Raw genomic sequence first — 13322 nt, forward strand, 5'->3', positions numbered from 1 at the left:
GAATGTATCTCCTTGTCGGAGTATTACGTCGCGTTTATCCAAAGTATGCTGGCACCAAGGATTGAATTGCAGAAACAACGGAAAGGACAACAAGAAGGGTAAGCGCAGGAAAGAAAAAAGTGCCGGCGGTTGTGCCTTCCCAATCGGAACTCTTCTGGACTTTGTCTCTCCGCTCCACAAAACGCCAAACACACACAATTGAACAACTCGTTCAAAACATAATCCAAATCGGATTTTGTACGATGAGACCAATGCAACCAAACACGAGGCAACCACCGGACCAGAGACGAAAAGGATGAGCAAAAATCAAATCACGATTGACCAAACTCTCAGGACGCACACTGGATACCAAACCGGCGTCTTCAACGAGAGCACAATACCTTGCCCAAAAAGCTGAATGCTTTCTTCGACGCAAGTTTGATAATCTCAGCATTGAGACTGGCAATCTGACTATCGAGATCCTGATTGTGACAAGCCAGCAGACCATTGATAGAGGTGATGTTTTCGGTCACGATACCAATGTCCTTGTTCAAAGCCGTCAGAGATCCGAATTCCTTGTCGAGATCGTTGGTCTTGGGGACGCAGGTACAAGTATTGTATTTCGTTATTTCCTTTGCGTGGGCCAAGGCTTTGTTGTACTCGGCTTTCAGCTTATGATAAGAGTTTGCGGAGTTTGTGAGAAAGAGGCGACATTTGGTGATTAAGACGTCGTTGCGTTCGAGGACGTAGTTGCTTGCATTGCACAGCTGGGTTTCCTTCTGGGCCAGGGCTTGATGCTGGTCGATGGCTCGTTGACACAGGGGTTGGAGTTGGGCATTGGTCTCTGATATGCCTTTACAGAGCTCAACAAGGCAGTCGTGTTTCACACGTGCAGTGTTAATGTTTTGGAGTTGGGTTTTGGTTGCATCCATTGCGGCTTCGAGGTTGGTTGATATAGTCCATCTCGTGAGGGTCCGCTCCTGTACAAAGAACTCTTGCCATGCATGTTCCTCCAATATCACAGTCTCTACAACAACTGGAGCGATAGTTTGGACCTCGTTCTTCGCTTCTTCTTCGCAGATGTTGCAGTGTGCCTTTTTGTCAAGAGCAGGATTAAGAGGAGCCTCAGGGGTGACTTCAAGAGTGACTTCAGCTTGAGGCAGCTGCGGCAACACTTTGTCCGTGACGGGCTTATACAGACTATCAGACGATCTGACTCTGGGCATTCTTGTCAAGATAGCATCTGCGCTGCTTTGTCTGGTGCCCTCAGGGATCGTGATCAGACCAGAGTGTAAGAGACGCAAGTGTCGTGGTTTAGGCGATTGTGGACAGCTCGACGAGCGGACGGGAATGCGCTGATCAGAAGATTAGTGCGAGATGCATGGCAAGGTGTGATAGTGATAGCTCACGCTTCGAGGTGATGGTGGGGCCGACATGTTTGTTCACTGCCTCCCTGGGAGGTAGAGTGAGAGTGTGAATGGAGTTTATAAGACTCTTGTGGGCCTCGCACAGATGTGATGAAAACTCTTCAGTGCGGTAGAGACATATATTGTAAGCAAATCAGGTGTAGAAAAAGTTGTTGTGGTCGGAGCAAAAAAGTAGCTGGGAGACGCGTTTGGCTTTGTTGATGTATATCGCGAAAATGGAAAATTGCTTTCTCGCCGGACCGGACGACCAGGCAACTAAATATAGATGGCTCCCCGAGTCTCCTTTGAACTGAATATCTGGTACTGCTTGAAGCTTGCAGAGACATATATATAAAGTGTCCACTTCATGAGTTATACAATATCAACAGCCAGCTTGACCAGAATATCCCGTTTGTAGAGGCGAGCCGCATATATGCTGGGTAGGGGAGATTGTTTGCTACGGGCAGAAAGACTGCAAAGAAGAATGGAATCCACTATTTCAAATATGATCCATGGTCACCCTGATTTACTCTTTGCTCTGTGCTTCACCAACCTTCTTGACCAGGGATATATTTCTGGCATCTCTATGATACTCACGCTCCTTTGTCAATACTTACTGATTTGCGATAGCGATAGTTTGATGATAGCACCGTATAGGAGTCCACATTCGCTTGAGATGTGCCGATATGGCGATTCCGTTCCGCATTCAATCAGGCGTGTATAATATGAAAACATCCTATGCATAAGATCAAAGGGTCAACTTCTGCCATGACCTACGCTCCTGCATTGAATGAGCCCAGCTCCGGCTGACTGAAACAATCTCGGCATATCCCTTGTATGGCCAGCCAATCGACGACTTCCGTGATACTTTGTTTGTATCGGCTTGGTATACAGAGATGCACGGACCATTAGCCATTGTTAATACCACCATCACTGTCTGTCTGATTTGCGCCAACGACAAGGCACTCATCTTCTCAGAATGGCGCAAACATCTCTCGCAAAGCCTACTTGGACTCAGCGACTTTACGCCGCCTTTGACATGTTCGAGATGGACGACAAGCAAGGCTGCATCACAATACTGCAAGCCATTGTCAGTGAGCCAGGCGTTCCACGCTATTGGCGGATCCAAGCACTCGTCGCCCTTGCGACTGCGGTTGACGATTGGTATGACGCCGAAGTAAGATTGGTCCGTCACATGCACGACGAAAGGCTGCTGACGATGACAGGAATTCCAACAGGAGGCAGAAGTCCTGTACAGATCGATGCGCATCCTCTTTCCAAGGGGATGTGATACTGACATGGACACTCTCCTGGCGAGAAGCCGTGTCCTTCTCGACCATCTCGCCCTCGAGCTTGACGATGCTATGCCGGACAGCATAAGAGCTCTGCGTGAGCAGGAAGAGGGAGAGGAGGAGCACGAAATGGATGGTGAGGAGCTCGACACCGACGACGACGACGACGACGACGATGAAGACGATGACGACTCCGAGAATGAAAGTGCTGGCGAGAGCCATGTTACTGATGGCAGTAAACAAGTTGAAGAAGATGGAGCCGGCCCTTGAGTGACATGGCCAGGTGTGTCTGGCAGTCGGAGTTCATGGCACCCTTGTGCGTAGGATGGGGTGACCTGAAAACCTAGGCACAAAAAAGATGCAACTATGTCCTTCTCCTACAAACTGTGCATTGGCCTCTCTAGTACCGGGAATCAATTCAGGAGAAGTGTTCTAGAGGCAACTGATCTCAAGCAGATTGTCCTAGATCTGGTAACATTGTGAGTACCATCGAATGAATTATTCTCCTAGCACCAGAGCGACGGTCATTTCTGTGCTTTGTCTCGTATATGCAGCTTTCTATACGGATACGGGTCGGCTGTCACAATTATTTGTAAGTCTGGGAATAGATAGTATGGAGAGCGTAAAGATGTCTTGGAGAGAAGCCTTGAACCATCGTGAGATGTTCTATCGCAGGCTTGCCGAGATTATGCCGTGTCATCTCAAAATATATAACATTAATTGACAGGCACCTCCACATCCAAAGCCACAGAAAGCCCAGCTTTCAAATCTTCCGTGGCGCAATTGGCTAGCGCGTTCGACTGTTAGATTTGCTTCGGCAGATCAGCTATCGAGAGGTTGACAGTTCAAGCCTGTCCGGGAGAGCTTCTTTTTTTTTCTTCTTTCCTCCGATCAGTCAACACTCTGTCTGGCTACATTTTTTTGGTTCTAGTATCTGCATTGGCCATCACCTGTACCAGAAATACAAAAACAGTCCAACGCACTAGCCAATTGCGCCACGGAAGATTTGAAAGCTGGGCTTGCTGGCGGCGCGCGCATTGTCGCAAGCGACAATGCATGTGTTATTGAAAGTGAGGAGACGTGGGTCTGACCGAGGTACTTATGGGGGTTTCAAGTGTGTTGTCAAGACTCGGACCATCCTCGTGTGCTAAAGTTTGCTACAATCAGCTATAGTCATACACGATACTTTGGCAAAGAGCGTGCTTTCCACTGAGATAGCTCATTACGAGGCTGGTTCTCTGGCCAGACTCATATTCCAGAAGAAATTGTGCATTTTGATGGCACAAAACACCCTCATAGTCCGAGATGGAGATGGATCAATCGCGAGCTTGTGACCGAGAAGCCAAACTAGGTCACTTCATCACTCTTGCCCCGCCTTTGACGAGGTTGCATTCTGCTCGTATGCCGCAACAGCAAGAACGACGATCTTTCACATTAGCATTGGCACCTTACGACCGACGCTCTCAACATCCAGGAATTTACCCGTCTTGCATGTTTATATTTTCCTTGCTTTCCCCTTCGGAAGAATACACACCGGGGCATATGTCCATCAAGAGGGGTAAGTTTCTAATGCTGTCCATTGACAGAGAGCGACTGCTCGTCTATACCTCCTTCTCCTAACAAGGAAGATCGTCGAGGTCATGCGTGATTCATGCATGCCTGCCACCGAGAAGGTATGAGGTAGTACTGAGTAGGTTCTACGGACGATTGCCCTTGGCATATAAAAGGAAGTCATCCTTCTACTATGTTCTCCCCAGTTCATCAACGCTGCTGTCACAATGCGTATCTCCGCTCTTCTTCTACCCATATTGGGTGCTCTCGCTCAAGCCAATCCTATCATCTCACGAGCATCATCATGGCCGCATGCACCCTTCACCACCTCTGGCCGTAACATGAAGAACAGCCTTGATGAGACGATCGTCTATGCCGGAGTCAACTGGCCTGGTGCTGCCAATGTAATGATTCCTGAAGGCCTGCAGTACCAATCCGTCAGCACAATCATGTCCAAGATCAAGGACCTAGGCATGAATGTGATCAGACTGACCTACGCTATCGAGATGATCGACGACATCTATGAGGGTGTTGACAGCAGTCTGAAGACCGCCTTCATTCAGGCACTGGGAGAAACGAATGGCACAAAGGTTTTGAAAGAAGTCCTGGCCAGCAATCCTACTTTTACTGAGAACACCACTCGTCTGGAGGTGAGTGCCCCAGACGACTGAGCGCCTTATCGACTTGATGCCTAACAACCACATCCAACAGGTCTTCGACGCCATAGCCGCAGAAGCACACACCCAACAAATCTACGTCCACCTGGACAACCACGTCTCAAAAGGAGAATGGTGCTGCAGCCACACAGACGGCAACGCCTGGTTCGGCGACACCTACTTCGACGTCTCAAACTGGAAGCGAGGGCTAGCATTCATGGCCAATCATGCAAAATCCTGGCCAGCATTCACATCCATGTCTTTGCGCAACGAACTTCGCACCACTGCAAACGGCACAGGAGATAATTGGGTGTCGTGGTATGAGAATATGATTCCTGCTGCTGATGGTATCAACAAAGCAAACCCCTCACCGTTGATTTTCTTTTCGGGGTTGAGTTATGATACGCAATTGGGCACGATCGTGGATGGTGAGGACATTGGCAATGGAACCTCGTTTGCTCTACGCGACCACGCCTACGCAGATAAAATCGTCTGGGAACTGCACAACTACGCCAACAGCGCAACAAACTGCGGCGACATCGAAGGAAGCCTAAGAAACCAAGGTTACAACGCCATGGAAGGTGATTCCTCCGCGGTCAACATCGCTCCCGTGGTATTGACAGAGTTCGGATTCGATCAGACTTCAGGGTCGGAAAGTGTTTATGCGCAGTGCATCAAGAAGTACTTGACTTCTCTGCCTGGCGGACCTGGTGGCTGGATGCAGTGGGTGATCTCTGGAAGCTACTATATTCGTGAGGGTGGCCAGGATAAGGATGAGACTTGGGGCTTGTTGAATCATGACTGGTCTGACTGGCGCAACCAGACCGCAGCTGACTACACAAAGAGCTTCGTAGATGAGACTCTGGCATAAGTTCACGAAGACTAGAGGTCACAGTAGAGTAGATGATTAATGTTTGAAAATCTTTCATTTTGATCGAAACAATCCATCTACGCGAAGATTCTTTTGAGCAAGGAAAAAAAGGACAAAAAAGCTATCTGTGCAGAAATCAACCTGGAGACCAAGAAAGATAAAAGCAGCCAGATGCTGAAAATGTTCGAAAAGCAAAAAGCGAAGAAAAGCAGGTCGAGCACTGAACGTGTCGACATAAACAAAATTGCTGTTTGAGGTATCTGTGAGTTGCAAAAAGAAAAACAAAGCCAAACCCGGCGCCATAACGAGTTGGAAGGACGAAAAAGAAGGCAGTGAAGAGCGATGGAAACGACGGAGTGAAAAGACGAAACTCGAACAATACTCGAAACACGCAAAGCATGCAAAACGCCTGCTGTAAGTCTATCGCGTCTTGGAAGTCAGATGTATGAGACGATTGTTTTGTTGCTTTTGGGTTTGAGTTGTTGCTTTTGCGGCGCTTGACGCGCGAAAATGACTCCATTACTCCATGGTAAAATACCTGCCGTTTGCTTCATAAGTCATGCTGACATGTGTGAATCATGTTGCTTAGGTTGTAATCAGTTACGGCTGAAACCGCCTCTGATAGGTCCCTTCTTCTTGAAAGGTGGGCTCTTAGTGAGAGGACTTGTAGTTGTGGTCATGGGAGAGTTGCGTGCTCCAACACCCTTTGCCTTCTTCTTTCTCAAGGGCGTGATAGGTGTGTTGGCTGCAGCACGACGACCTGTTTGCATGGCGTTCGTCTCAGACATGGAGGCTCTAAGAGCAGGATGCGAAGGCAGAGATCCAACGTGTTTGGCAAAATGTTGGTTGCGGCGGAAGGATCCGACAACGCCATGGCGATCAAGATGAGCAAGCAGATCGAAACCACCAGGTTGGGATGATGTAGTGTTGGTGACTTGAGAAGAGAAAGATTGAGTGGTAGGAGAAGCGACGTGGTCAGACTCGTCGGGCATGTCTTGATCCTCATCATCGTCATCATCGAAGTTCAAGAAGCACATGGGGTCTTGTTCTTCCTCAGCACCGGGAACGGCAGCGTCATGGTCGTGGATAACAGCACCAGAAGCAGTGACATCAACAAAGGGAGTGAAGGCTTCAGGTGGACCGATGACCTGATCGGTACGGAGGGCACCAAATGAGTCAAAGAAGTCGTTTTCTTCGCCGATGCTCATTGCGTCGCTCTCGCCAGAGGGAGTCAATTGGACAGACTGGCGAGGGCTGGTGGTACGACTAGTAGCACGGCTGTTGGTGTTGCTCAGCATGTGCATGCGTTCCCATAACTGTTTCTCGGCAGCAGATTGTATCTTTGCAGGCCACAGAGTGCTCTTCTGAGAGACACCGACTCCATCAATGGTAAGAACAGGGCGATGAGGGTCTATGATGAAGGTGCCCATCTTAGGTTGTGTAGGAGTGCGCTTGTTCTTGTTCTTGCGGAGGGGCAGTCTGATGCGAGTAGAACTTGCCGTAGCAGGACGGGGAGTGGCGACGTTGCTGCTCGGGCTTGTGGGCGCTGTAGAGGCTCTCTTGGGTGGAGGAGGCATAGGTTCTTCGTCGGTCGTGTCACCGTCATCGGCTTTGGGGAACTAGGTGTTAGCTTGGGTGTGGTCAAGTGTAAGCAAAGCGGCCGAGACATACATTCGTAGCCGCTAGAGCCTGCTGACGAATCCGAATCCTCGTCGTCCTCTTCCATGAGTAGCATTCTCATCTCATCCGCCTCAAAGTCCCATTCAGAGCCGGCATTACTACTGTCGTCCTGGTACAACTCATGGTCGTCATCCTTCTCGATCAAGCGTCGGAAGCGTGGATCGAGGTGGTCTTGTTGGATGAAGAGGTCGGGGAAGAAATCGCTGTCGTTATCCGAGTCGGTCTCATCAGACATGTCTGCTTCTGCTCTCTCCTCAAAACGTACACGACGTTGAGGAGGTACAGTCTGTTCGCTCTCGGTTCTCGTCAAGGGACTTCCCTCGCGGAAGAACTCGGGCGCAGCCATGATCTCATCAGCATCGAGCCAGGGTTGTGAGAAGGGATCATCTCCCAGCAGGTAGTCGTCGTTGAACTCGAGATAAGCTAGATCAGCTTGATTGCTGTTTTGGCTGGACAAACTAAGTCTTCGTGCCAGAGCAGCATTACTCTCCTCATCGTCGTCCTCATCCTGAGCCATCAGCTTTTCCTCGGCTTTTCTCATACTCTTTTCTTCATCATCGCTATTGCTAATCATGTCGACCCCATCGTAGTCGTCGTCACTCTCAATGGACTCTTCCGGCGGTCTCCAGCCACTAGCTTGAAGCTCCGACATTTTTTGTTGAAGAGCACCTGACATGTTCATATGTGTAGCCATGACAAGTGCACTTGTGTCTGCATCTTCCTTTGAAGCACTCTTCTCGCCATCTCCCTCTTCGTCGGCTCCTTCTGTTGATGGCTGAGATTTGAGAGAACTTTTCATCGGCTTTTGCGGGCTGTCCTGGCTTGCAGCCTCGGTTTTCGTATTTGTTGGGGGAGGCATGGCTGGAGGCTGCATGTTGTTCAGGTTGATTGAAGTGGCCATTGTGTATTGTTGAGTTGAATCAATATCGGATTATTCTTGTTGTAATGGTGATGGGTTGGAACTGGACACGGGCGGGGTGGCCTCGTTTGGTTCGTACTCGTCGTTGTATGTCTCAACGGCTGTTAATCTTGTAGCCGTTATGTTTTCAGCAATGTCGCGGGGGGGATTGTTGATAAGCGTGGATGGAGTTGCGGCAAGACTGTGCTTGTGCTACTCGTGGTAGGTGATGTCTTGTTGAATGTTTGTATAAATCTCGGTAAGAGCTCTTGAGAAGGACCGGTGACTAGAGGGCGCCGAACGAACAGGCGCCCCCTAGCGGTGGATTTAGTGAGCAGCGGCGGCCGGCGACATTGTGGTAGACGAGTGATATATAAATGGTGAGTGGGATTGGGTGGTTGTGATGGGCGACTTCTTCGTCTTGTATGAAAGCGGAGGTTGACGAGAAAAGAAGGGAGAAGAGAAAGATGTTTAGAGGCAGTCGTCGGTCGTAAAGAAGCAGCCAACCATCCTCCGTCAGTCCTGCTTGGCGCAGACGCTAAACGCCTGCCGCCCGCCTTTGGTCTTTGCACTGAACTCCACGCGACCTCGAACTATTCTAACTACATGACCGCTACAGTTAATTCAGCTGTCCCGTTTCTTTACGAGTCCTCTGTCTATTCGTCCATTCTCTACACCACCATCTTTCCTTTCCCACTGCTGCCTTGAGAGAAGAGTCATCCTGTCCGGATCGTCGGTATACACGGAGGCCTCCGCCCAAACGGGTCCTGTCTGCTTGACCAATCGCCGACTAGCGCATACCTTAATGCCCATGCTGTCATTCGTCAATCCACTGCAGAGCAGCCAGTGCGCTCTCTTCCCTGAACCAGAGTTTTTCTTTTCAGACTTCTTCCCCAGATAAAAAATGAAACTGCTGTACAAACAAAGCATCATTGCCCCACTTTCATAGATACATAACTCGATGTCTGGCGATAAATCGCCCGTCTCACTACGTATTCACTCTTCTACACCGTACTCGCATGCCGCAGGAAGGCCCGCATCCATATGTATCATGTTGTCAGATTGTCGAGACGTGTCGCATCTTCATGCTGCAACCTGCAGGCCCATGCAGGAAAACGTTTTCTATTGCAACTTCTGGCCTGACCGTCTCGTGACCCGGTATGGAGACGTCGGGTCACAGGTAGCCGAGTCTTGAATCTTGATGGTCCAACGTCGGCTCTATTCACCAGAAAATTTGACTTTGCCCATGACACGTTTGTCAATTCTGGACCCTCGGATTGCCGGGCATTCGCTATCTTTTAACAAAGACGGTTAAACTGTTTGACCACGAATACGTACGGACGTCCTTATCACGTCAAACAATTGATAGAGCACGCACATCACATGCTGTCGTCCGAGATTAGCACTTGCTTATCATCTACACGCTGTCCATCTCCTGGATGTCCACGTATACCGTAGCACGATCTGCAATGGTTGAGGCATGGACTTGGAGGATAGTCTCATCTAGCGAGCACAAGATGTTGTATTGCATAAAATTGATATGCATGCCATGTTCTGTCACGAGTATGACTATCTTCTCCGCCGAGGTGGACCCAGCATGGTAATCGCTCCCTTTTAATGGTTCAAAAGCAATTCGGTCTCAAGGACATCGTACGTACACCTACCTGCCCTGTGAGCGGTAATCACCAGATCCTTGGGACTGGACTTACATTGACAATGTGAGAAACCAGCATGAGTCTTGCTCAGAGCAATGTGCAAGTATGATACCATCGTAAACATGCTACGAAGACGCATCACGACAGATTGACCAAGCATTACGTGCTGTGTTGAAGAAAACAGAGATCCTTTGCTCCATGTCTATGTCCGCTGTTTGCAGAATGGGTACTTTCATAATAATATACATATAATCTTCTTAGTCTTCCAATGCTTCTTCTTTTTGTTTGCCCAACGCCGTGCTTCCAAGTGCCACAGAGGGGAGAGATAGAAAGAATTGATGCTCAGCAGTGCGCTGCGCAAGGGTGCAAGTCGGAAACTGTACAGGATCCTGAAAAGGAAGAGAGGGGGAAAACAGATGAACGCCGCGCTGCTTTGAAGACATGCCGAAATAATACAGTGACCTCGATGGCTCGAAATGTGAGAGATCCAAGGCGAAGATGGAAGGGGCCTGGCGCAAGGCTGAGGTAAGGCGAGATGCAATGTATGCGTGATCAGGGGTGTGCGAGTCCGCGCTCATTGCTGCCATGATTTCAGCAAAAAAGGTCCAATCTGACGACTATCGGTCTTTGTAAACCTTTGGCTTCCATCCTTCTTGTAGCTCCGCTTCCCTCTCTGCTGCCCTCGCTGCCTCGCGCACTTCCATCTCAATTCTTTCTCTTGCTCGCAGCACCTTGCTCTGCAGGTAGAAACTACCTCCCTTCTTGGGGTCGTTCTGGTCGAAAAGTTTCTTAAAGCGCTCCGTCACTTGTTCCATGTTGGCCTTGCCGCCCTTAGGAGGGCCGACGTTCAGAATCTTGCAGGCTTCATCCAGTGTCAATCCAGCTCCACCAGTAGCTCCCTTGATTCCGGTTGCGGCTTGGTATTTTTGTGAGGCAGAGGCGTGGCGGTATGCTTCGGCGACGGCGCGGCCAAAGACGCGGGTGCCAGTTACAAAGACTTGAGTTATGATGCGATGCGCCTGTAATTACGAGCTGATCAGCAGTTGTCACAGACATGCGCAAGAAGTATACGAACCATTGTTACTATGTATTGCGTCTGCTGAACGATAGGAAAGATGGTCGTAACAAGAGCGGCGAGTCGGCAACAATCTTTCTCGACTCTTCCGAGAGCCTCAACTCATCCCGCATCTCGGACTTGGCAACTGACAAGGTCGCCCCTTTAACAACTATCTTTCGAACAATATCTGCTCTCCCTGCCTGGTCTATGATTCAATATTGGTCATTATTCTTCTGTGGAGACTTACAGGTCTCATAATTCAGACTCTAGCAATACATCCGGCATTATGACTTATTTGTGGGCACAGTATGATATTCACCATTATCGTTGACCAACCATCGAGCAAACGCCATATATCCATGGTTTGATCAACATTTCGCTATTCACACAACTTCGACAAGAACCAAAGCTCCAAGAACAGCACGTAACTTTCATGACCATTCTTACTGATCTGAAAATCCATTAATACTTTGGTAGTGTCTCATATTGCCCCTTCTGGTTGAGACTCCTGCTGCCAATGCCCCATCGGCCCCGCGTCAGTGCCAACCTTTGACCTGGAGGTTGACTATTCGACTTTCGAACTCAAAACCACGTCTCGCGTTTATCTCGCAAGGCGCGCTCTCTGAGGTCCTACAAAGATCGCTCGGAGCTCAAAATCAGGGGTTTGATGCCTAGGTGAGATTCATGTATGCTGCGAAGCTGTGACTCGTCAATCAGGCAACAGCGCCCAGCCCACGCGGCTGGCGTCGAGCGACTATAAGAGAAGACTCAGACCTCGCAGAGCATCATGTTCAAAGCTATCATCAATTGGTTCATTATGGCAAACCAAGACAGCAACGCACTGAGAGCAGCTGAAATCGCGTCCGACTCGGCACACGAACAGTTACAGTCCGCCCTCTTCTCGATCTTGCCTGGCGAGATTCGAAACCATATTTGGAACTACGCTCTTGCCGACTATGAAGACACGACTCAGCTGTACGATGATGCAACATGTTACAAGCGACCAGATTACCTCGCTCCCAGAAAGACTGACACAGTATTGCTGAGAACATGCAAGCGCATCTATCAGGAAGCTTGGTTCTTGCCATGGACGAACGCCGAGCAGACCTTCTACCTCACTTCAACAGATCGTAGACCGCCACGTACAACTACCCCGAGAGACATGCAGAGAACTCTGCTAGCAATCTCAAGAAGTCAAACGATGCCCATCATACAACACGTGCGCGTCTTCCCTCAGTTGTACGCTTTGGAGAATGGACAGAGACTTCAGGAAATCCTTAACCTCAGATTCTTCTACCCCAAAGTTATCACAATCACCATCAGACACACAGATTGGTGGTTCTGGGAGAGCGACAACAATCTTCACTTCGATGCCACCTGGGTCGGCTTCTGTGAATTTCCAAACAGCCTGACGGAACTTCGCGTGGCGTTCGAGAGTCTCGAGCGCAAGAAAAATCAAATTGACGATGTAGTAAGGCAGGCTATAGAGGGTTGGGTCTTCCGTCGCAAGGATGATACCGAGCTGTCAGCGAAGAATTGCGAGCCTGAGATTATGAGATGGAGTGGAAGTGCAACTTGGCACCATCACCGCTGGATACGCGATGAGACAGGTCCAAACAAGCTCGACTACTACGTCTCTACCGTAACCTGGAGGACTGTAGCCTCGACTCACAAAGAGGAAGCCTCCAGCACTCATGTGGCTGGAAGCAGACGATTCCCTAACCTAGACGCCATCGGATATACTCAGCTCAACGATCCGACACCAAGCGTGCCCATCAGTTTTATTCGAAATGCTGACATGCCTCTTGACGCGCCTACTGAAGACGTTCGTCGTCTTCTCGCACAAGACTCTGAGGAAGGAGAAGATGATGAAGATGGCTCCGATGAGGAGGAAGATGACTTCGAACAAGATGAAACTGATTCTGAAGATGATGAGTTCATGGATGTCGAATCTGGAGAAGACTAACTAAGGCATTGCCGATGATCGACAGGAACCAGCCATTCACTCTATGCAAGCAAATCATATTTATCCGTAACTCGATTGATTTCATGCCGTGTGTGAGAGGAACAGTAGCATGATCATCTCGAGTAAGGTTGAACAATCGCCAGAACATGAACAGTTGACAATCACATGTACCGTTGTAAGTCAAGTGCCTGCCGTGTTGTAAGCAGATTCCGTCCAAAGTGCATGGGTTCCTGGTGAACGCCAAGGTTGTCTCCTTGTCAGAATGCCTTGGTGCCAGAAGCCCCCTCAAGCCACTGAAATGCTTGTCAAGC

General features: G+C 49.3%; 6 protein-coding genes across 6 annotated transcripts; 3 read left to right on the top strand and 3 right to left on the bottom strand.

Moving 5' to 3' along the window:
- Positions 1–362: 362 nt before the first annotated feature.
- M437DRAFT_40803 (uncharacterized protein) lies at positions 363–1415 on the bottom strand (the record flags this gene model as incomplete). Its single annotated transcript, XM_041020254.1, has 2 exons — positions 363–1334; positions 1389–1415. The coding sequence occupies 2 exons, from the start codon at positions 1413–1415 to the stop codon at positions 363–365; spliced, it is 999 nt and encodes a 332-aa protein (XP_040882735.1).
- A 979-nt stretch (positions 1416–2394) lies between these two features.
- Positions 2395–2875, top strand: M437DRAFT_23824 (uncharacterized protein; the record flags this gene model as incomplete). Its single annotated transcript, XM_041019064.1, has 2 exons — positions 2395–2562; positions 2612–2875. Coding segments are annotated over 2 exons (432 nt in total), but the record flags the coding sequence as incomplete, so codon positions are not given.
- Positions 2876–4455: 1580 nt separating this feature from the next.
- M437DRAFT_63264 (glycosyl hydrolase family 5 protein-like protein/cellulase) lies at positions 4456–5755 on the top strand (the record flags this gene model as incomplete). Its single annotated transcript, XM_041024222.1, has 2 exons — positions 4456–4878; positions 4940–5755. The coding sequence occupies 2 exons, from the start codon at positions 4456–4458 to the stop codon at positions 5753–5755; spliced, it is 1239 nt and encodes a 412-aa protein (XP_040882737.1).
- Positions 5756–6351: 596 nt separating this feature from the next.
- M437DRAFT_81567 (uncharacterized protein) lies at positions 6352–8336 on the bottom strand (the record flags this gene model as incomplete). The annotated part of the gene is made up of 2 exons (XM_041027583.1): positions 6352–7364; positions 7427–8336. 2 exons carry the CDS (start codon positions 8334–8336, stop codon positions 6352–6354), a joined length of 1923 nt encoding a protein of 640 aa, XP_040882738.1.
- A 2269-nt stretch (positions 8337–10605) lies between these two features.
- Positions 10606–11384, bottom strand: M437DRAFT_72588 (protein transporter; the record flags this gene model as incomplete). Its single annotated transcript, XM_041025881.1, has 2 exons — positions 10606–11007; positions 11382–11384. The coding sequence occupies 2 exons, from the start codon at positions 11382–11384 to the stop codon at positions 10606–10608; spliced, it is 405 nt and encodes a 134-aa protein (XP_040882739.1).
- Positions 11385–11925: 541 nt separating this feature from the next.
- Positions 11926–12699, top strand: M437DRAFT_18035 (uncharacterized protein; the record flags this gene model as incomplete). The annotated part of the gene is made up of 1 exon (XM_041018929.1): positions 11926–12699. A coding segment is annotated over one exon (774 nt), but the record flags the coding sequence as incomplete, so codon positions are not given.
- Between the last annotated feature and the right edge of the window lie 623 nt (positions 12700–13322).

This window comes from Aureobasidium melanogenum (assembly GCF_000721775.1).
Source record: "Aureobasidium melanogenum CBS 110374 unplaced genomic scaffold scaffold_3, whole genome shotgun sequence".
In the NCBI taxonomy this organism is placed as follows: domain Eukaryota; kingdom Fungi; phylum Ascomycota; class Dothideomycetes; order Dothideales; family Saccotheciaceae; genus Aureobasidium; species Aureobasidium melanogenum.